At 43.0% G+C, this 23,805-nt stretch overlaps 2 protein-coding genes across 22 annotated transcripts in view; one reads left to right on the top strand and one right to left on the bottom strand.

Moving 5' to 3' along the window:
- Fam149b (family with sequence similarity 149, member B) overlaps positions 1-12,876 on the bottom strand; it is a 35,334-nt gene extending 22,458 nt beyond the window's left edge. For 6 of the 21 annotated variants that reach the window (XR_001781074.1, XR_001781076.1, XR_001781075.1 and 3 more), the window contains exons 1-6: positions 12,640-12,867; positions 9,618-9,722; positions 8,195-8,330; positions 4,537-4,679; positions 2,894-3,010; positions 1,118-1,279 (exon numbers count right to left, since the gene is read on the bottom strand). Coding sequence is in view for 15 of the 21 variants with exons in the window: in XM_006518328.1 (XP_006518391.1) it covers positions 1,118-1,279; positions 2,894-3,010; positions 4,537-4,679; positions 8,195-8,330; positions 9,618-9,722; positions 12,640-12,686 (710 nt within the window). In the remaining 6 variants the exon portion in view is untranslated. Of the gene's footprint in view, positions 1-1,117; positions 1,280-2,893; positions 3,011-4,536; positions 4,680-8,194; positions 8,331-9,617; positions 9,723-12,639 lie in introns of those variants that run through there. The other 15 variants (NM_001024512.2, NM_001360364.1, NM_001177633.1 and 12 more) reach the window with 11 other exon arrangements.
- Positions 12,877-12,912: 36 nt separating this feature from the next.
- Ecd (ecdysoneless cell cycle regulator) overlaps positions 12,913-23,805 on the top strand; it is a 28,263-nt gene continuing 17,370 nt past the window's right edge. The window contains exons 1-5 of the mRNA NM_027475.3: positions 12,913-13,240; positions 14,213-14,423; positions 17,661-17,778; positions 22,538-22,625; positions 22,727-22,905. Coding sequence (NP_081751.1) covers positions 14,219-14,423; positions 17,661-17,778; positions 22,538-22,625; positions 22,727-22,905 — 590 coding nt within the window. The 5' untranslated portion in view covers positions 12,913-13,240; positions 14,213-14,218. The remainder of the gene's footprint in view (positions 13,241-14,212; positions 14,424-17,660; positions 17,779-22,537; positions 22,626-22,726; positions 22,906-23,805) is intronic.

Genomic DNA, 23,805 nt, shown 5'->3' with positions numbered 1-23,805 from the left:
TAATTGCTCCATCAGCTTTTGGAGATTGTCTCGGCTCTGCCTCTCAATTCCCTGTACAAAAAAAATCTGGACTGACAGTCATCTGTGCTACTGCATTAAGCTTCTGTGGGTCCTAAGGATCTGAATCAGTCTGTCAGGTTTGTATGACATGCACTTTACCCACCGAGCCATCTCCTTAGGCCTTTTTCTTTTTTTTTTTCTGAGACAGAGTCTTACATAGCCCAGACTTGTCTTTAATCTCCTCTGTAGCTGAGGATGGAACCTCTGATTCTATTACTACCTCTGACTACTGGGATTACAGGCAAGAGCCACTCTTCCCAGTTTCCCGGATGCTAGGGACTGAACCCAGAGCTTTGCATTTGTTAGGAAGACAATTTACCAATTGAGCCACATCTCAGTAATTCTACAACTTTTAAAGACTTAGACAAGCAGTTTACATTTCAGACAGGTAGCATGCGGCATGGTGAAAGCGCTGAGGTTAGCAGCTGAATGAGGTTTTGGCTTAACTTTGCCTCAGACAGGTCACTTAAGCACTCTGGGTCTCACCTGTCCCATCTCCAGGTAACATCTGATCTATGTCTACTATCAGAATACAAGTAGATATTAATAAACATTATTAACTGATCAACTATGTATCCTTTTACAGTAAGAATTAGATGGCCATGGTGGCGCACATCTTTAGCCCTCGAATTTAGAAGGCAGAGGAAGGTGGATTTCTATGAGTTCAAGGCCAGCCAAGACTACAGAGTGAAATACTGTCTTGAAACTAGAATAACAAAGTAAGAAAGTTTATTTTAAGTAAACAAAGTTCACATCTCTTCAACTACTCTTTGATGTTTCTGTTTCCACTGGTGATAATTTGTAAAAGGATAAAATCAAATTAGGTAGATAAAATTAGTCATTTAAAAATCTTTGTTTGTAGGAAAAGGCAAAATGTAAGTGAAGGAGGAAGGTATGGAGGGACTCTTGGTGTGTGGGAGCTCTGTATGTTGGAGCTAACTGGAAACAGAGTCCAAATTGTTACAAATCTACTTATAGGTGATATCAATAGTGCAGTTTCAAAAAAAGTAGCTGCTAATACATAAACCAGAGTAAAATCTTAAAAGGCAGTACTCACATATCCGTGTGGTCAAAAGCTAGGTACTCCTCGATTACCCCTTCAGAAAAGATTATACAGTCTGCCTCCTCTCCTCCAACTGCACACAAGCCGGAGGCTTTGATGGTGGGGGATGGTTTATAAGAAGATGAAAAATGTAACTTCTTTCCCCTTATACCAAATCTTGGCAAGGGAAGAAAAAGCAGTATTAATGACATATTAAAATAGCTCCCACACAACAAGTAACATAACTTTTGGAACAAGTCCTCTTTGTCCTGGTAATACTTTCCTAAATTATTCTAATTTTTTTCCAGTGTCAGGGGTATCAGACTCAGTACCTTGGCATGCTAGGTGATACTGCCTGGCTCTGAGTTGCAGTTCTTTTCTGATGATAACACAGAGCGTCTTTTCACACACCTGATGGCCATTCACATGCGTTTAGAGAACTGTCCATTTATATCCTCTGCCCACCTTCAGTTAGGCTGTTTTTAGCTTTGCGCTGTTGGATGTCCTTCTAGCTTTGCCAACACTTTATCCTTTATCCTATTCTCTCCTTCTGGTCATTATCTGCATTCAGGAATTTGACTAGTTTTGATGTTGCCTATATTATGTCCTAGAAGTCACTGTAAAGCCAGTGTTGTGGAAGTTTGCCCTGTGCTTCACTGTAGGGCTGCTGTTCTGTGCACACCATGGTAAGGGCTGATGTTGTTACCTAGGAGGTGGGATCTAGTTCCCCCACAGCATTGCTATCAACAGACGCTGTTGGAATTTGTATTTATAATAAATATAGTTGGGTATCATGGAATACGCCTTTAATCCCAGCATCTAAGAAGCAGAGGCAGGTGGATCTCTGTGAATTTGAGACTATCTTGCTCTCTATAGTGAATTATAAGTCAGACAGGGCCATAGTGAAACCCTATCTAGACACAACTCTTAAATTAACCTGAAGCAGAAGAATGCATAGTTTTATCCCTGCAGACTCAACTTTTCATCTTTCCTTCCTTCTTTCCTTCCTTCTCTCCTTCCTTCCTACTCTCCTTCTTTTCTGGCTTATGCTTTAACTTCCTGGGCTACCATTTTGACCTACACACTACCATTTATGTTGAAGACAACTTTAATCTCAATTTATACATTAGTCTGCTTTTTGGTGTATTCTATTATCATGAAAACATGTTATTTTCTCATTTAGATTAAAAAAAAAACATAAAGGAAGTTGAAGAATGTCAGTGGTATCCCAGGCATTGTAGTGTGTGTCAGTCTGACATACAGATAATTACTAAATTGCTTATGTGTGGCTTCCTCCCAGTCTAAGAACACTTCCAGAACTGAAAGTAGACCAACGCAATCTTAACGTATTTAAGATATGAGGAACAGCCAGCATTGGGAAGATTGCTGAGTGAGAGACAAGAAAATGACATGTAATAGAGCTGCAGGCAGGGCCAGCTGCTGTAATAGAGCTGCAGGCAAGGCCAGCTTATACATTTTATATTTTATTTTAAAGGCAATGGAAATCTATTGGAAGCTTTTTTAATGCAATGTGGCAAATTGATAGGATTTTTGTAGAGACTTTAGCCATTGGTAAACCTTATTTAATGGTAACCTGCTACGCTGATCTAAAACACTTTTACTCAGGACACACTTCTCTGATACCTCCAAGAACAAAATGTGGTCAAAGAGCACAACTAGCACACACATCTGAGAACCTAGGCTTTGCTCTTCTGTGTCACCAACCTTCCAAAGGAGCCATTACTGCAAGTTAGAGGACTGACTGGTGTGCTTGCATCATAAAATACTTACATGGTAGACTCTCTTTCTTGAGACAAGGTTGCTTCATGTGAAGCTGACACAGCAGAAGGGGATCGAGGGTACAATCCATAGCCTTCACTCGGAGTAATTATCTGCCTACCCAGAATCCTTCAAACAGAACACAGAGTGAAGTACCTTCACTTGGCACGCATGTAAAAGCTAAGCATTTTATCAACAAGTCTGACGGTTCTCCATGGAAAGCCTGGATTCGGCCGGACGCTGGTTAAGAATGGCTCTTCCCTTTGATAGAATATTTATGGAAAAGAGAAAGCCATCGTCCAGGAACTTCACGTCCAAGAAAAGTCAGGGATGCAGTGCAGTGGTAGAACCTGCCTAGCTTGACAAGGCTCTGGGTTCATCCCCAGCACATACCCCACACGCTCACCCACACACACCTTTCAAAAGAAAGGTTCTCTGGAATGTCCCGACTGACACTCAAAAGCCAGCTACTGATCTATTTTACTTGGCTGGTGACATGATAGCTCATGTCTGCAGTCCCAGGAGGTAGAGGCTAGAGGAAGATCTGGAGTTCAAGATCATCAGCTCAAATGCAGAGTACAATGCTTGGGTCTGGAGAGATGTATATCTCAGAGGTTAAAAGCACTTTCTGCTCTTGCAGAGGACCAGGCTCAGTTTCCAACACCCACATGGCAGTTCACAACTGCATCTAACTCCAGTTTCAGAGGATCAGACATGCTCCGTGGGCACCAGGTACATGTACAGTACATTTATATACATTTTGGCAAAACATTTATAACATATAAGGAGGTTTTTTTTTTTTGAGACTGGTTACACTATATAGCTCTGGTTGTCCTAGATACTACTATGTAGATCAGGTTGGCCCCAAACTCACAGAGATCTACCTAACTCTGAAATGCTGGGACTAAAGGCATGTGACATCATACCCAGCCTAAGGAAAAATATTTTTTTAAAAAATGTCAAGGCCAACCTGGGCTTCCTGAGATCTTTTGTCATACGTACACAGGCACATTCAAAAAACAGTTTTACTCATAGCTAGATGTGGTGGCCCATGCACCAAGGAGGTAGAGGCAGGCAGATAAATGAGTTGAAAGCCAGCCTGTTATACACAGTGAGGCCCTGTCTCCAAAAAAAAAAAAAAAATGTTCAATTAGAATTTCATGGTGTTAGGAGAGGTCCAATAAACTTGTACTAACTTGAGTTTTCTTTCAGCTGAGGCTTTACACACATGGCTTTGATAATTTCATCAAAATCCTGTACATTAAAAACAAACCAAGCCGGGCGTGGTGGCGTACGCCTTTAATCCCAGCACTCGGGAGGCAGAGGCAGGTGGAATTTTGAGTTCGAGGCCAGCCTGGTCTACAAAGTGAATTCCAGGACAGTCACAGCTACACAGAGAAACCCTGCCTCAAAAAACAAAAACCAACCAACCAATAACAAAGAAAAACCAAATCATAAGGCAAAACAAAAGACATGCTTAGGCCAGGTGAGCCTTAAGTCCCAGCCCTCTGGAGACAGAGAGGAGGACCTTCGTGGGCCAAGGCCAGTCTGGGCTACAGAGTGAGCTCCTCCTCAGCCAATGTTTCACAGTGAGACTCTGTCTCAAAGAAGAAAACCCCTCGGGCTCCTGAAGGTTTGGGAAGCAGGCGTGCTACCTGAGGTGAGGGAAGCTGGCCGCCCACTGCTGGCACTCTTTCTGCAGGCCCTGTGTGTGTGCGCTCAGCTGCTGCTCATACAGGAGCTCGTCGATGGCTGTAAACATGGCCTGCACTTTCTCAGTGGCATTCTGGTCAAGTTCCTAGAAACAAACAAACAAACAAGGCCATGCCCAACACTTAGATGAGCTCTAACTGCAGCCGGTGAGCTTCTCTACGGTCAGACGAGCAGTTCTGAAGGCCTGGCGCTTTACACCACTTCATGCATTCTCACCAAGTCTGTTTACGTACTTACGAGTCACTGAGATGGACATGCTTCGGGCCGGACTAACTTTGGTGTGTGCTTTTTTTGGGCAAATTCTTTATAATTCTATATAAGTTTTAATTAAAAAAAAATCTGTACAGAATGAGTACCAGTAGATAATACCACTGAGGTTTCTATATTTAAGTCAACTTGTACTCACAAGTTGTCATTCTTTTTTAATTAAAAAAAAAGATTGATTTATTTTTATGTGATGTTTTGCTTGCATGCAAGAGTGGCAGATCCCCTGGAACTGGTGTGACAGACAGGTATGAACTGCTGTGTGGGAATTGAAACTGGGTCCTCTGCACAACAGCCAGTGCTCTTATCCACTGACCACCCTTCCAGCCCCCATAAGTTGTCTTCTGAACTCTACATTCATACCATAGCATTTGTATAGTTGTGTGTCCCCAACACAGACACACACACATACAGACACAGATACACACACAAACACACACTCACAGGCACAGATGCATGCATACACAAACAGACAGACACACACATGCACATACATACACACAGACAGATACACATGAGGGGAGGGAATATTTCAATCTCCACCACTGCAAAATAAAAATAAAAGTAATCATATTTTGGTTTGTTCTAAAGAGTTCATTTGAAGTCAGGCGGTGGTGGTGCACGCCTTGAATCCCAGCACTTAGGAGGCAGAGGCAGGAGGATTTCTATGTTCGAGGCCAGCCTGGTCTACAGAATGAATTCCATGACAGCCAGAGCTACACCGAGAAACCCTGTCTCGAAAAACCAAAAAAAAGAAAAAAAAAAAGTTCATTTGAGATACCATGTTTATATAAAAGGAAAGCTAAGTTAGAAAGCTTTCATATCTCAAGGAATTTTCAGATGTTTCTTTTCTTTTTGTGGTAAGGACAACTTACAGAAAAGGATTTTTAAAGTAATTTTTCATGTGTTCACTGTACACTAAATGCTGAAAGGAATGGAAGGGATAGGAAACATGTACGTAACACTTAGAACCTAAGAAGACTGATGACAACTCAGAGGTGATGGGACTGTTTAGCCAGCTCACTGAACCCTCCTGATAAAGCATCAGATTAATTCACCGGGGATAGTTTGATGCCCGCCCCCACCTCTGAGGTCTTTAGATAGAGTCCTGCTCACCTGCTCCATATCATTTGTACGTCCTCCCCAGATTCACCATCTTAGATCTCATCTACCCACCCACCTTCTCTTCAGTTCCAACAATGTTTACCTGTAAAATGCTAGTTTCTTCTCCTCTTCAGACTCTTCTATTTTAAGGGTACATGTGTCTGTGTGAGGCCAGCATGGCCTAGCACATTAGGTTTTCTTCTCTCCTGTTCCTGAGGCAGGATCTCTTCCCGAGTCTGGGGCTTGAGTCTCAGCTAGGCTGGGAGCCAGCAAGCACCAGCAATCTTGAGATTACAGGCACTGGGGGTTGGGGGGAGCATCCAACTTGTTATATGAGTGCTGGGATCTAGACTCTGGTACCAGTGATATTTAACCACTGAGCCATTTTGCCAGCCCCCCGCCCCGACATTTATCTGTCTGAAAGTCCCTTTTTCTCTTTCTTCACATGATTACCCCTTGAGTCCTAAGTCTCAGCCTACGATACACTCTAGAGTCTAAGTAAATACTCCTTGTTACATCCTGTTTTAGCACAATGCTAGAGCACTTTGTCACTCTCTGTACCTTACGTCCTTGTTAGTCTCCTCACTAGACTACTGAACTATGAAAGTCTCACCCTAAAGTAACAACTGCAACAGATAGATACACTCAAAATATTCCTTGAAGAAACTAACAAAACCTGAAAACCCAAACAATAAATACGGGAATGATCATATTACAATATGTTAACACCAAGAACTAGTATATATACTATTCTAGCTGGCAGATATGGAGGCAATAATAAACATCAACATTAACAATGGTAAATGACAAAAGGAGACTACAAAATAGTACACACATGCATAGTAACTAAGGGAACTATAGATACATGAAAAACTATTAGAAAGTGATTAATGGTAATAACAATAGATTTAAAACAATCAGGATTCTCTATAAAGAGAGCAGCTAACTATATTGCTTAAAATCAATATGGTGGAGGGCTGGCGAGATGGCTCAGTGGGTAAGAGCACTGACTGCTCTTCCAAAGGTCCTGAGTTCAAATCCCATCAAATACATGGTGGCTCACAACCACCCATAATGAGATCTGGAGTGTCTGAAGACAGCTATAGTGTACTTATGTATAATAATAAATAAATCTTTGGGCCAGAGAGAGCGGGACCAACTGGAGTGAGCGGGGTTGACTGGAGCGAGCAGAGGTCCTAAAAATTCAATTCCCAACAACCACATGAAGGATCACAACTACCTGTACAGCTACAGTGTACTCATATACATAAAATAAATAAATCTTAAAATAATAAAATGAAATCACTATGGTTGGAGCTGGACAGTTGGCTCAGTGGATTAAGATGCTAGCCTGCAAGCCTTACCCTGAGTCCAGTGACTTCACAAAGTGGTCCTATGACTTCCACACACGGACAGTGGTACCAGCCCCACCCACACATAATATGCATGCATGCATGCACAATGCTTTTAAAATTAAACTGAAAAAATAAATAAGCCATGTAGAGTGGCACATGCTTTTAATCTCAGCACTTAGGAGCAAGAGATAGGCAGGTCTTTATGAGACTGAGGTCAGTCTGGTCTCTATAACAAGTTCCAAGACAGCTAATGCTACCTAGTGGAACCTTGTCTTGAAGCATGGATGCTGAGTAAAATACCTGGGCATGGAGGTGCCCGCCTTTAATTCCAGCGCTGGGGAGGAAGTGGCGTATGGATCTCTGTGAGTTTGAGGCCAGCCTAGTCTACTTAGTGAATTTCAAGATACCTGAAGTTACACAAAAATACCTAGTCTCAAAAAACAATATATAGATAAATAAGTAAATAAGGTAAAAAGTGATCAAGAAAATCACCTAATGTTGTCCTCTGACCTCCAGACTTGTTTACAAGGCAAGCATATTTCTACGCACACGCACACACACACATCCACACGTGTACACACCACACACACGCACGCACACACACACGCGCACACACACACTCGTGTGCACACACACGTGTACACACTACACACACACACACAGACACACGCACACACACGCACGCACGCGCACACACACGCACGCACGCACACGCACGCACGCACGCACACGCACGTGTACACACTACACACACACACACAGACACACGCACACACACACGCACGCACGCACGCACGCACGCACACGGGGCAGAGACTGGCGGGATGATGGTCCCTCAGTCCCCAGAACAGCGGCTAACGATTAGCAGACAACTCACACCATATCCCCAAGAGAAGTCGGAGCTGCCTTCTGTTGAGACCCCTGTGCCTGCGTAGCTTGGAAAAGCAGAACGCGAATTCGAATTCCCAGTGTCAGTTGATGTAATGGGTGATTCTTGGGTGATGTCAGATTCACTAAATGGACAATTTGAGAAAAGGGGAGAAAAAAAGAAAATTCTTATGTTTACTCAGCAACTTATCAGGTGGTAAGCATGTATACAATATATCAGTAGAGGTAAAGGTAAACTTGGAATCCAAGCGCCCTGTAAAAACCAGGATTCTGTATAGAATGGATGTCAGCTGTGTTAAATAATGCCTGTCATTTAACCCACGCCACTGTAGGCTGCCAGTGCAGGTCTAATTAACTGTCCTTAAAACTCCAGGAATCTCTGTTTTGTTTTTTTTTAAAAGATTTATTTATTTATTTAATGTATGTGAGTACACTGCAGCTGTCTTCAGACACACCAGAAGAGGGCATCAGATCTCAGTAAAGATGGTTGTGAGCCACCATGTGGTTGCTGCGAATTGAACCCAGGACCTCTGCAAGATCAGTCAGTGCTCTTAACCTCTGAGCCATCTCTCCAGCCTTGCTCGGAATCTGAGCTTTATCCCCAGGTTTGACCCTAGATATTGCCTTTCCAGTCTTTCCTATGACAGCACGCTGCTCCTCAGAGCCCCCTGCTTGGTAACTGCAATGATTACTGACTTTGCACTCACTGTATGACAGCACTGCGTGAACCTTTACATACTTTGTCTGATTTAGAGCCACAAGACCATAAAAAAGATGGCATCTGTGTCTTTTCTTCTTGGTCAAAGCAACTAAAGATTTGTCACTTTTACTGACTAGCTTCCAAAGCACCAACTTCTGATTATTATTTTTCTATTCATTATCCAGTATTTCACTTGCCCAATGGTACTCAACTAATAAATGCCAGGAACAGAATTAAAATCACGTATCTGATCCATTTTTTAATTTACCTACTTAGCTACATATTACTTCTGGTGGGCTGCAGAGCTGTCTCTAAAGTTAGAGCATGAACTATTTTACAAGTTGGCCCAAGTTCATCTCTCAGCACCATGGGCAGCTCGTGGCATGCGTGCACATGCACACACACAGAGAACTCTAGCCTCTCTGTGCACCTACAGGTGTCTGTACAAGCGTGTTCTCTCTCTCTCTCTCTCTCTCTCTCTCTCTCTCTCTCTCTCTCTCTCACACACACACACACACACACACACACACACACACACACCACAAAGGGGGGGAGCGCTTTACAAGTCCAAGCTTCAGCAAGCCTCCAGCCTTAGGCTCTCACAGAGATAACATTTCTTGTTTGGTCTCACGAGCACAGGTGTGGTCCGAATGAACAAACCCTTTGCCATTAGCAAGTGCAACAAGCAAGCACGCATGCTGTGTGGCAGTACCTGTGAGAACTTGTATCTTTTCCATGGCTGTTGTTGGTAGAGGAAATGTCATCCAGTCGCTCTGGAAGGGGGTGGTGGTTAAGAGCGTGCTTTGTTAGTCCTTTCCTGGGAAGGATAATAAAGCTGTCTTTATATTTTACATTTCCTGTAAAGAAGTCACACTTACAGTATTGTACATGTACACGCATGCCATGGTGTGTATGTGAAGACTGCGACCAACCTGTGAGAGTTGGTTCTCTCCTTCCACTTTGTGAGTCCTGAAACTGAACTTGGTTGTCAGCCTTGGTGGCAAGTACTTTTACATGCTAACCATCTTGTTAGCCCCTAGTGAACATACTTTAACATTTTTTAAAAAAATCATGTGTAGGTGTCTATGCTTCATATGTACCACATGCACAAAGGATGTCAGATCTGGACTTTGAGTTACAGGCAACTGTGAGCCCCTGTTTGGAACTAAACTCAGATCCTCGACAAGAACAATAAGTATTCTTAACTTTTGAGCCACCTTTTCAGCCCTACCATATACTTTTAAATCATGTCTACCACTAGAGAAAAAAATTCAAGCGTACATTCTTAACTTTACAAATAAATACAATACAATTCAGTAAAATCTCGGAATGCTCACCTCCACTGAGAATGTTTGGAGCCAGACCACTTAGATTTAACACTGACTCTCACTTAGCTAATCATACATCATAAGCAGTTATTTAATTCTGTTTTAAGTGAAACGCATGCACTAGGGATTCATGATGTGTGGGCAGAGAAACTTGTAAGCCTCTGTTTAACCTACCTTGTCTCCTGGGTATGTCTGACTAGACAATTTTGTGGGGAAACAATGCCTGCTCTAGATAACTATGTCTGGAAGATAGAATAACTAATGTATTGTTTATTCCAGCAGACAAGCCCCAGCAGAAAATAGACTCCAGAGGAGTAGTGCCCAGCAGGTAGATGATTAAAAAATTATGAATGTTTTACATTTTGAGGTGGTCACACACACACACAAACCTCACACCTTGCTTATATGTGTAAATACAAATTTTAAATGAAAGTCAAGGCTGGAAATATAGCTTAGCAGTGGTACTTCCTAGCATATCTGAGGTACTAAGTTCATTTCTCAGAACCAAAAAAGGGTGTGGGAGACTACACTGAGACAATCAACCTTGCTAACCCCTTTTTAACATCTATAACTAGTAACTGCTAAAGAATGCTACTACTTCAAAATGGATGGGCTCTGTAACAGCTAACATTAAACATTCATTTAAATACACTATCATTTCTATGCATTTAATCCTCATTGCTCACTCTATTATGATTCCCTTTGGGAAAGGCTATTTTTAGGAACTATAAAAAACAGCATCAAGAACAAGTAGTACAATACACAGGGTCAGAAATTTCAGCTCAGGAGATGCCTATCCAGAGTGTCTTCATACAACATGTATTTTTAACATCTCTGGTTAGAAATAATTATAAAAGCAAATCTGGGGCTGATAAGATGGCCCAGTAAATAAAGGTACTTGCCACCAAGCCTCATGACCTGAGTTCAATCAACAAGACTCACATAATGGAATGAGTGACTCTTGGAAGCTGTCTACTAACCTCCAAATGTGTGCTATGGGCCGGGCAGTGGTGGCGCACACCTGTAATCCCAGCACTTGGGAGGCAGAGGCAGGTGGATTTCTGAGTTCAAGACCAGCATGGTCTAAAGAGTGAGTTCCAGGACAGCCAGGACTGCGCAGAGAAACCCTGTCTCAAAAAACCAAAAAAAAAAAAAAAAAAAAAAAAATCAAAAAAACAAATGTGTGCTATGGTGCACGCGCATGTGCATGATACACTAAATGGAATTTTAAAAATTAAAAGCAGATTTTAAGTTAAATCCTTCTCACTTTGGGGAAATGATTATTTCTTAGTTTTATTCCCTAAGGAGCTTATTATCTGATTTGCTGTTGTGCAAATAACATATTCCTTAATAGATAACATGCTTCTGAAAAGCAAGGAGAGGTTCTCTTCTTTGTATGGCTCTTTTACCAAGTAAAGGCGGGAAGAAGAAAGTAGTGCTATCACTTATTGAGGATCTATTATGTACCAGCCCTACGTCATCATTTTAGGTATACTTGTACATCTTAGTTGTATACATAGACAGGAAGGCCCAGATCTAGTTAAATTTCCTAAAAGCTAAGTGGCAAGAAAAGTATCCATCTAAAAATCTCAGGTGTGACTTTAAATGAATGTTATTGGAATGCATAATAAGTGTATGGCTGTTGAAATTGCTTACTTCAATGAGGAGGACCAATGGGACTTGGTTTAAACGTTCAGGCCCTATTGGGTTCAGATGTGGAAGCTTTCTAATTTTATCTGAGCAACAGAAGCTAGTTACAGCAATCTTTCAGAACTGCTGAAAGGACCAAGAAACTGCAGGTTCTTTTGAAATTGCAAAGTACCAGTCAGTAGATATAAGGCTCTATGTTACACTTTACTAAGGGTACAAAGCAGGTTTTTAAACTACCAAAGTGCTTGCTTTTTAGCATTATTTGCAGGGGGTGTGACGGCAATGTGTGAATTGCTTGACAACAGGCTTTACAATCGGATTGACCCTTGGTTTGTACGTCTGAGCTGCACCACCTTCTAGATACAACCTTTAGACCTGTGATCTTTATTTGTAGGATGTGCAAAGTTGGTCTCAACCTGATTTCGCTATTGCATTCAAGCAAACAGCTTTGCATGGTGTTCTGAACTAGACACGTTCAACGTTATTGTAGCATTTAAGCTATTATCTTCAGTGGGGTCAAAAGCACTGTGGGAACAACGGATGCAGCACTCCCTCAATTCAGGACCTAACAGTCCCAAAGGCACACCCTAAGCTGGTGACCCAAAGACAAAAGGCAGCTTCCACCAGGGCTGGGAGGTGAGAATCCGGGATAGTATTTTCCCTCCCTATGTCTGGGACGGGAAAGGAGAGGACGGGCCTTATAAGGTCCCTTGAGCTCCGGCGGCCCAAGCTGGGCGAGCAGAGCAATCCACTCACAGCTCCACGCTCTGCGGCACGGCCTTCCGAGTGTATCTGGAGATCATCCTCCTTTTTCTCCTCTGCGGCCAGGGCGGGCAAGCCAGGGCGGGGGCCTCGGGGCCTGGCCCTCCCGCCGGCTCCGGCCCGGCCCCCTCCTGCCACCTACCGGCCCCGTCTCGCCCCGTCTCGCCCCGTCGCTTAGATTCCGGACCGCCACCTCCCAGAGTTCCCACTCTATAGTCTTCCGACCTGCCTCCTTCCTCTCATGAGCGGAAGTGACGAAGGTACAGCGTCTTTCGGAAATTGGCTCCGATGCGCACTAGAGACTATACTCAGGGTTCCGAGCCTCACGACTTGCAGGCGTTCAGGCGTGGATCAGGGCCCAAGCGAACGCGAGGACCCAGCATGGGCCGGGATTGGGCGGTTGGTGGTCGCCTCTGACCAAGTGTCCTGCTGGAAGAGGCAGCCAAGGAAAGGTGCCAGAGCAGAGGCGCACGAGAGAGCTATTGAAAGGGATCGCTTTACTTTTGTCAGGTGGAAGAAGAGCGTCTAGTTTGGTGAAGGAGCACTATACCGCGCCAGGACAGTGCTCCTGGTGGCTCCTCTTCTGTACTCTCGGGTATGTCATTTTTCATTAATTCCCATGATCTCAAGTCCAATTCTGACTCTGTAAATTCTACATAAAGAGCCCTGCTTGGATTTAGGGTGAGGGTGGGTAGAGTTTTTCCTTGATCCGCCAGGGTGAGAGGCAGCACGATTCTAATTTACAGTGGTGAGTGGGTAGTTGCATAGAAGGTGCAGGTTCCTTATTGGTTCATTGCAAAGCCAAGTAAGCTTAGGAATTAAATTGCTGCGTTAGGTGGGCATCCGGAACCATGACCAATTATTTTGGGACGAAACTCCGACACGCAAGTGTTGGCACTTTTAAATCTTCTATAGAAGCCCTGTAGAGCAAGGGGCATTGCTTTTTAACGCACCTAGTAACACAATTTTAAAGGAAGGTGTTTTAGAGACGGCAGACTAACACTTTCATTTCACGACTAAGTAGAAAGCTCAAGAAAGTAAAGTGCCCAAAGTATGCCACCGACTGAAGCACGGTTGGAAGGTGTGAGAGAATAATGGATAGTAATGGAATGTTTTCAAACTGTGTTACACACACTGCTGCCGACTGAAGGGCAAACATTTATTTATTTGTGAGAAAGGATCGTCTTATGTTACCTAGCCTAGCCTCAAAATCCTGGACCCAGGTGATCCTTTTGCCTTGATCTCTCAGCTGAGACCATAGGCACACCTAGCTATTTTTAACTTTTATCCTCACATACTTCTTTGGTTTGGGAAGTGAGTTGTTGGACTTTCATTTACTCCATAATATCAAGGTTTCCAGTTCACATAATTTAATTTTAAGGAAGATAGTTTTAAGTCTGTTATTCAGAGGATAAATCAAGTGGTGTCTGGTAAAGGCCGGAACCATGATGGTAGGTGTGTATCAAATTTGGGGGAAATAATGTAGTCACCTAGAAGAATTCTGAGAATGCTGTTATTTCTCCTTTTGTGTGGCTTATGTCCCTTGAACTTTGATGGCCATTTTTAGAGAAGAATGGAGGGCAGTGGAAAGCTCGCAATGGTAGAGGATGCTGTGGAGTACCATCTCTTCCTGATACCAGATAAAGCCAGAGGCACAGAAGAGCACAGAGAGATTCTTCAGAAGTACATTGAACGGATAATGACCCAGTTCGCACCCATACTGGTCCCTTATATCTGGCAGAATCAGCCTTTCAATCTCAAATACAAGCCTGCAAAAGGTAAAGTAAGCCTTCCTTCTGAGAGACTTGTTCCATAACCTTAAAAGCCACTGACGTCTGCCCACATATAGCCAAGCCCCTAACTTTAACTCTATAGAATATCTTTATGGCTAGGGATGCGGGGACTGTGGCTGTGGTATGGACTCTCTCACTGTGCCTAAGTGTGAGTGCTGGTGCTGCGAAGGCCCAGGCTTGGGACTTAGTCACAGTTCTTTTTCTCTGCGCAGGACTTATCTCCATGATGCCTGTGGGAGGTTGCTTTGTTTCATGTAGCTGTTTTCCTGAGAATCCAAGAGTGACTTTGTCTGGCCAATAAAAACAACTAAATGGGTTTTGTTACTGTCCGTTGCCACCCAGAAGCATTTCCGGTGTCCTTTACTGCTGTCACCAGTGCTTACGTCCAACTCTAGCAAAATACAGTCATCTGTTCTGTCATGTCTTCTAACGTTATGAAAATGAATGAGTGCAGCCAGGCTGTATTTACTCAGTGACTCAGAGTGACTGTTGAGGATCGGGAGCCTTGGATCTTTGGATCCCGCCATTCCTGTTCACACTTCAGTGCTAATGTGTTAGATTTGGCTAGCAGCCGCTCGGTTTCTCCTGTGGTATTACTGTCACTGAACTTTTTTCCACCACTGGGCATTGAACCTGGGGCCTTGTGCGTTGCTAAGCAACTGGTCTGCCACTGAGCTACTTCCCCAACCCTAATTTTATTTTCTAGATACAGGCAATGTTTATTGACAGGGAGATGAGCAAATTAATGTGCCACATATAAAACGAGCCCATTAGACAGGTATGGTGGCACACACCTGTCATCTTAGCACTCCGGCCTAAGGCAGGAGAATCACCAGTTTGAGGCCAGCCCGGGTCACAGAGTGAGAGTCAGTTTCCAAACAAAAACAACCTATTATCTTTTAGAAAGCCAGGCTTACCCTGAATTTTCCACTATGTGATGGCATTGCTGAATGTTACCCAAGATGATTAGTATTTCAAATTTACAGTCCTTGCTTTGCTATGTGCCGTGAGGGACAGAGCAGGAAGACCTAGTGTCAGCACCTCCAGATACTAGGGGCTTGGTCTCAGTGTGGGAGACTCCAGCTTCTGAACTTCCCTGAGCTCCACACACCATTGGCAGGTGCCTTGGTACAGCACAGATTAGACTGTGCCACTCGCTTCCTGTGGCTGCGGGGGAGGTTTCAGTTGAAGTCTGATATATAATGCAAATGAAAATCGTACTCTGCTCTGAGCTCCTCTAGCTGGAGAGATAGGGGATTTGGTGAAGCAGCTAAGTTGAGAGGTTGTTCCTCTCACATCTTTTGGTTCTCTGTTTCTTTGGCTTGGTTTTTGCCATGGTTGCTGTGGTGCCTTGGAGTGCATTTCTCTGAGCTTCATGCGGTACATTACATCGATTGATTCCTTAACTTTTTGTTTATTTTATGTGCTTGGGTGTTTGCACATACGTATGTCAGTACAGGTCATTCACACAGTGCCCTCAGACAGAGGCAACTGGGGTCGCCAATGTTTGTGAGCCACCATGTGGGTGCTAGAAATTGCACCCAGATCCTCTGGGAGAGCAGCCACTGAGACGTTGGTTGACTCTGTATGTTGAACCATTTTTGTCGTACGGGAACAAACCCCAATCGACTGTAGTATTATAACCCCTTTCAATGTGTTGTTGAATCTGGTTAGTCATCTTTTCAGTGTTGTGATAAAAAAAAAATACCTGAGAAAAATCAACTTAAGGACTTATTTTGCTTATGGTTTCAGAGAGATCACTTGGCTCTGCTGTAACTCAGCCTGCCCTCAAACTCACAATCCTCCTGCCTCAGCCTCCCTAGCGCTAGGATTATGGGTGTGTGCCACTATGCTCAGCTGTTAGATAGAGGCTTTTGATTGCTGATCCAATATCCATCATAGTTATAAGTCTGATAATACTTTCTACTTCTTCTTGATTGCATCAAGACCTTAATTAGGGGTTTATTAATTTCATTTCTTATAGCTTTCCCAATTTCTTGGAATAAAGACATTCATAGATTCCCTTGTAACCTTTTATACTCTACAGAGAGAGTATAATGTCTCCTCTTTCACATCTGAATTTAGTTGTCTCTTCTTAGTGTAATTTTACTGACCTCTTCTCCCATTTAAAAAAACAACCCTCAGTTTGTTTCATTTATCTCTGCTGTGATTGTCTTGTTTCTCCTGCTAGGTTTATGCTTTGTTTGATGTTTTTCTTCTTTCCTAAAGTGGGAGTGCTGGTTTGAGATCTTACATAACTGTAAACTGTTACTTTAATGATTTTTGCTAAGCTATCTTACACGCGTTCACGACCGGCCAGGAAGAACACAGCAAACCAGAATCTTCTGCGGCAAAACTTTATTGCTTACATCTTCAGGAGTAAGAGTGCAAGCCCCCCATTGCTTACATCTTTAGGAGCCAGAGCGCCAGAGCGCAGAGCAAGAGCTCTATTGTTTACATCTTTAGGAGCAAGAGAGCAAGCCCAAAGCAAAAGCGAAACCCCGTCCCTATTAAGGAGAGTTATCCTTCGCCTAGGACGTATCACTCCCTGATTGGCTGCAGCCCATGGCCGAGTTGTCGTCACGGGGAAGGCAGAGCACATGGGGTGGAGAACTACCCTTGGCACATGCGCAGATTATTTGTTTACCACTTAGAACACAGCTGTCAGCGCCATCTTGTAACGGCGAATGTGGGGGTGGCTTCCCACAAAGCTATATATGAATTTTCATATATAATACTTTCATTTTTCATTTGTTCCAAGCTATTTTTTCACTTCTCCTGTGATTTTCTTTTTGGCTTTTGGTTGTTTAAGAATGTGATGTTTAGCATCTGTGTACTTAGGGTGCACCTATTTGAGAGGTTCTGTTCCACCGAAACAGAATCCTTATATCCTGTGACACTCCCTTATCTCCTGTAACTCCATGCCTCTGGCCATGCTCTCCTTTCTGGAAAGTCCATCTCTGATTGTTCTTCCGCTGTTATTACCGTACAAAATGAAGCAGGAGCCTCCTCTATGTTCACACAACCGTTAGTGGGTTTTTAAAGACGGTTTGGTTTTCTGTTCCTTTTTTGAGACCCAGACTCCTCATATCTTGCTCAGAATTGCAACCCCAGCTCCCAGAGTAATCCTTGCAATTTAGCCATGGTAAACAAGTGTTAAGTATGTTTTTCCTTGCAGGGACACACTTGCCTGGCTCACAGTCACTTCTCTCTTGTTTACAGGAGGTGTTCCTGCTCATATGTACGGCATGACAAAGTTTGGAGATAACATTGAGGATGAATGGTTTATTGTTTATGTAATAAAGCAGATTACAAAGGAATTTCCAGAGTTAGTGGCCAGGTATTGTCATTATTTTAATTATTCTAAAGGGATTCTCATTTTAAAGCATAAGTGATTATATTTGTTTTCTTTTAGTAATTTTTGTCTGAGCTCTGGCAGAAATTGTTCATATTCGGGGCAGATTGAAAAGCTGACTGTTTTCTTTCTGTTCTTCTGCGACTTGGTTTTCTAGGAAAGACACTGAGAGTTCAGTTCCTCTAGCAAAACCTTCTTAGCTTAGCTTTTGCTGCTTTTGAATTCTAATCATTGCTTGGCATCATGGACACGCATGGCTCCAGTGCTTAGGAGAAAGAGGGAGGAGGATTGGGGTTTTAAGGCAGCCTGACTTATGTCAGGAAGACCCTGCTTTAAAGAAACAGTAAGCTCTAATCATAAGAGAACAATACTTGTGGTAAATAAAAATGTGAAACAGCATAAAAGGTGGTGCTGCACTAGTGGCCTCCCCAGTTACCATTGTGAACTCAGTGTTTGTTTGTCTTCTCAAGACAGGCATCTCTGTGTATCCTGAATGTCCTGGAACTTACTCCGTAGACCAGGTTGGCCTCAAACTCAGAGATCCATCTGCCTCTGCCTCCTGAATGCTGGAATTAAAGGCATGTGCCACCACACCTGGTTCATCATGAACAACAATTCCTCCTTCTTCCTCTCCTCCTTCTTTTTTGTATAGCCAAATTTTATTTCATTTTTCTCAGGTACTGTACCCAGCTGTAGTTTCCCCTCTCTCCTCTCCTCCCAGTCCCTCTTCCTCTAAACCTCCACTTCTCTTCCCTAGTTCACTCCTCTTCCATTTCCTTTCAGAAAAGATCAGCCCTCCCTGGCACATCAACCAAACATGGCATAACAGGTTACAATAAGAATAGACATGCCTCCTCCCCCTCATATCAAGGCTGGATGAGGCAACCCAGTAAGAGCAGGCAAAAGAGTCAGAGACAGCCCCCACTCCCACTGTTGGGAGTCCCCCAAGAACACCAAGCTATACAACCATAACATAGATGCAGAGGACTCAGATCACACAGGCTCCTTGGCTGTTGGTTCAGTCTCTGTGAGCCCTATGAGTTCTGGTTAGTTAACTGTGTGAGTTCTCTTGTGGTCCTCAACCCGTCTGGCTTCTATAATCCTTTCTCCTCCAAGCTCTGCCTAATGCTCTTCTGTGGGTCTGTGCATCTGCTCCCATCTGTGCTAGGTGAAGCCTCTCTGATGATGACTGGGCTAGGTTACGGTCTATGAGTATAGCAGAATATCATTACAAATCATTTTATTGCCTTTTTTAAAATGGCTATTCATATTTGGTTTTATCCTAGATCTCTGGGCTATCCAGCCTCTGATTCCTGGCCCTCCAGGCAATGTCAGGTGTGGGCCACCTCTTGTGGAGTGGGTCTCAGGTTGGGCCAGTTATTGGTTGACTGCTTTTACAAGTTCTGCACTACCTTTACCCCAGCGCATTTTGTAGGCAGAACAAACTATACTTTGAAGGTTTTGTGGCTGAGTTGGTGCCCCAGCCCCTTCACTAGAAGCCTTGCCTGGTCACAGAAGATGGTTCCGTATCTCCCACTACGAAGAGTGTTCTCTAGCATCACCTCTGTAAATCCCAGACAGATTCTAGCGCACTAGGTTTCTACCTCACCACTGCAGTGCCCCTCAATTGCAGTTGTCTCCCCCAGTAGTCTCTCCCTCCACCCCCTGACTTGATCCCTCCTGTTCCTATCCCTACCTGCCCCCAGTCCACAATCCTCATGAACTTTTAATGTGTATGAAAAAAAGTTCTAACTTGGTGTACACCTTTAATCCTGGCACTTAATGGGCAAAGGTAGTTGGATCTCTGCTAGTTCAAGGCAAGTCTGGTCTACATAGCAAGTTCCAGGCCAGCCAGGAATCTGTGTGTGAATGTGTGTGTGTACATCTATGTATGTATGTACACACACACACACACACACACACACACACCCCTATTGAGTCTTCTTGATGTCAGCACTATGGACACCTTTTTAAGGACATAGTTACTCTAGTTACCCATCAGAGATACTGAAGGATTATTTGCATTGGCCATTTCCACTGGTTGGCAGGGAAGCTTATCCACTAATGGCTTCTGTGGATTCCACTGTGACACGTTTCTTACAAGACGCGGCTCATTTCAACCTGAAGCTTCACCTCCTGTCAGCCTCCCTGAAAGCCACGCCCCCGAAAGCCACGCCCCCGAAAGCCACACCTCATTTTTCTCTTCTGGTTTCACTTTCACCACATCCAGATCTTCATTTTTAATCTTTTCTGTATATTTACTCTGTTCTGAGTTACTGGATTGTAAGGATTAAAAAAAATAAACCAAGAATCTCTGTGTACAACATTCTTACCCTGAGTCCATGTACAGCCAGTCCAAGTGATCTGCACACTTGGCCTGACAGTGTAATAATGTAGTCTCGGTAATATATGTTTCACAGACTTCTATAATATTTTCTCTCTTATTGACTAATGGTTTTTCTTTTCCTCCTTCTTCTCTTCTTCCTTTTTTTCTTTTCCCCCTCCTCCCTTCTTCCTCTTCTTTCTCCTCCTCCTCCTCCTCTTTTTCTTTTTGTTTTGTTTTTGTTTGTTTGTTTGTTTGTTTGTTTTTCAAGACAGGGTTTCTTTGTGTAATAGCTCTGGCTGTCCTTGCTTTGTAGACCAGGCTGGCCTCAAACTCATAGAGATCCGTCTCCCAAGTGTTGTCCTTAAAGGTGTGTACCGCCACACCTGGCCAATGATACACTTTTTAAGGAGTCATACACAGAAATTTAAGAGAAGTCAGTATGGGAAGCTAAACAGGTGCTATGTTATAATCTGTTCTAAAAAGCAGCTAGTTCTCTGTAGTTACCTACCGGTGCCAGCAGAGGGCACTAAAGTAGAAAATGCACCTTGTGTACCCTGTGTCCTCTAACTTCAACAACCTTCAAGTTACATCACCCCCTGTTACCTGTGTCCTGCCAACTCTGTTGTACACCACGTGCTGTGATTAGAGGTGTGCACCGTCAGGGCCCAGCCAGAAAGATCAGTGTGAAGTGAACACCCAGCGCTGTGCCGTTTGACCCTTAGGAATTCCGATTATAGATGATTCGCTACCTTTACCTTTTCTTTTCTTTTTGTGAGATGACATCTTGCTTCTTGTTGTGTTGCTCAGGCTGGTTGGAACCCCTGGGATTAAGCTGTATTCCCTCTTAATCCTTCAGATAGCAAGGACTGCAGTTTTTGTAATGTTTTCAGCTTATTTTCTAAACTTTACATTTGTGCTTGATTGACAAACAAAAGATTATATACACTTTCTTTGTAATGTGTGTTTTGAAATATATATACATCATAGAATGGCTAAATTGAGCCCATTGACGACATATGCATTACCTTCCATTTTTTGTGTGTTTAAATTTAAAAAAAGACAGAAATACTTGTTTTATGTTCCTACCAGATTGACCTTTCTAAAGGAAAGTTCTAACTATTTTGCTAACCCCACTCTAAAATACCTTTTTTTTTTCTTTTTTAAAAAAATTTTGTCTGTGAAGTATAGCACATGCTCACTCATGGGTTCTCGTGGTAGGATTGCTTTTTAAGTCTTGTTCTGTATGAGTCACCACCCCCCAAATAACACAACTCCGTAACTCTAGTTCTCAGGGGCCCAGCGCCCTCTTATGGCCTCTGTGGACACTGCACACACATGATGCACATACACACTTACAGGCAAAATATATATAATAAAACTAGTTTAAAATGTTGAATACTAGTATTACTGGGTGTGTTTGCGTGCGTGTGCAGGATATCTGGGGGAAAGGAGCCCTGAGTACACAGTGCAGATGTAGGTCCTCAGGATAACTCTCTGGAGTTTCTTCCTTCCATCCTTTTGTGGGTTCCTGGGATCAGCTACAGGTTGCTATGCCTGTGCAGCAGGTGCCTTCTCCAGCTTCCCACTCTAACTTTATACATCCAAAAAAACCTTAGCCATGTGACGTTGTTACTCAAAAATTAAAAATAGATGAGACAAAAAATAATCTTTGTAGATTCAAGTAACGCTTTGTACATAAAGGTCTTCCTAGTTACACTTATAAGTAGCCCTCCCCCCCCCAGAGCCTTTTGGTACTTATGTATTTCCATATTTCTGTCTAACATAGTACTTTGATTTTCTCATTAGTGTCTCTTAATCTCCTTACAATCTTATGGTTTCATATAGGCTTTTCCTGTATTTTTTTTAATTATTTATTTTATGTATGTGAGTACACTGTAGCTATCTTCAGACACACTAGAAGAGGGCATCAGATCCCATTATAGTGCTGGGAATTGAACTCAGGGCCTCTGGAAAAGCAGTGCCCTTAACCGCTGAGCCATCTCTCTAGGCCTTTCCTGTATGTTTTAAGATTTATTTTTATTGTTTTCAGGTGTGTGTGTGTGTGTGTGTGTGTGTGTGTGTGTGTGTATGTATGTATGTATGTAGAGGTTATACTTGTGAGTGGGAGCCAGATTATGAGATGTCATGAAGCTGGATTTCCAGGCCTTTGTGAGCTGCCTGATATGGGGCTGTGAGCTAAGCCTGGGTCCTGTGCAAGAACAGAGCACGTTCTTAATTGCTGAGCCATTTACCAGCCCTACTTGACTATATGTTAAACTTTGCTTTTTTTTTTTTTTTTTTTTTTTGCAATCTGTACGTAGTATATACTTAAGATTTTTCTGAGAAGAAGGGGAAAATGTATTTGATTGAAGCTGTTCATGTTCTGTGAATGTGAAAATGGGTCTTCTGTTTCACTAGGGTTGAAGACAATGATGGTGAGTTCCTGTTAATAGAAGCGGCCGACTTTCTCCCTAAGTGGTTGGACCCTGATAACAGTGCCAACAGGGTAAGTACACCCAGGCTTAGAGAACGCAGAGATGCTGCGTCATTTCCTGTGTCCCCAGGCTTCCTGGAGACCGTGAAGACACTAAGGTTGCCATTTTGCAGGTGTTTTTTCATCATGGGGAGCTGTGCATTATTCCTGTGCCGAGGAAATCTGAAAGGATACCATGGTTACCCATGACACCACCAACAATCCAGCAAGCTTTGAGTATAATCTCGGCACACCCAGAAGCTGTTTTGGCTTCAGAATCTATACAAGCTGCTGTGGACAGGCGCGTCAGTGGGTAAGAAAGGGAGCACGGAGACTCTTAGCTGAGGAGCGTTTTGGTTCAATGCAGCACAGGCTTTTATTTGCACACAGAATTCCTTCAGCCTAGGTCAATGCTCATCTGCACTTTACTGACGTCACTGTTCATGAAACTGACAGTTAAATTTATGGAATTTAAAATCAGAAAACAGGTTGACTGATGGGTTGACTGGCTGACTGAATGAGATAGGGTCTTGTTATGTTGCCCAGGCTAGTTTTGAACCCCCTGGTCTCATGCTAACTCTTTCCTCAACCTCCTGAGCAGCTGTGGCTCCAGGAGTGTCACTGTCCCTGACTTAGATGTAGTTTGCCTTTCCATCCAAAAGTATCTTTTCTTTTATTTACCTTACTTAGGTGTCAAGCAAAGTATAGTCTATGAAAATTTGAGATTGGGGCTGGAGACATGGCTTCATGGTTAAGCACACTGGCTGCTATTCCCAAAGATCTGAGTTCAATTCCCATCACACGTATGGCCACTCATTACTGTCTGCAACTCCAGTCCCATGAAATCCCAACACGCTCTTCTGGCCTCAGTGGGTACTGGGCATACAGATACATATGGGCAAAACATTCATACGCATAAAATAATAAATTTTAAAAGATAAAATAAAAATTGAGATTTTTATAGATAAAAACCTAAAGAAGACAATACAATACAATACGTTTGGCTTTTTGTTTTATTGTTTTTTGGTTCTGGAGTGTCTATATGATTCTTTGACCTGTATGGAACCCTTTAGGCTTCATTTTTAAGAGAAGAGAAGTCCCAATAGCTCTTTGGTTCCAAGCATTGTCTTACTAACACTACAGATCTTTTAAAGCTAGATGTGCTAGCTCACACCTTTAATCCTAGCACCGTGGAATAAGAGGCAGGAGGATC

This window comes from Mus musculus, chromosome 14, assembly GCF_000001635.26.
Source record: "Mus musculus strain C57BL/6J chromosome 14, GRCm38.p6 C57BL/6J".
Classification (NCBI taxonomy): Eukaryota; Metazoa; Chordata; class Mammalia; order Rodentia; family Muridae; genus Mus; species Mus musculus.
The sequence above is the reverse complement of the archived record's forward strand: the minus strand, read 5'-3'. Positions and strand labels throughout refer to the sequence as shown.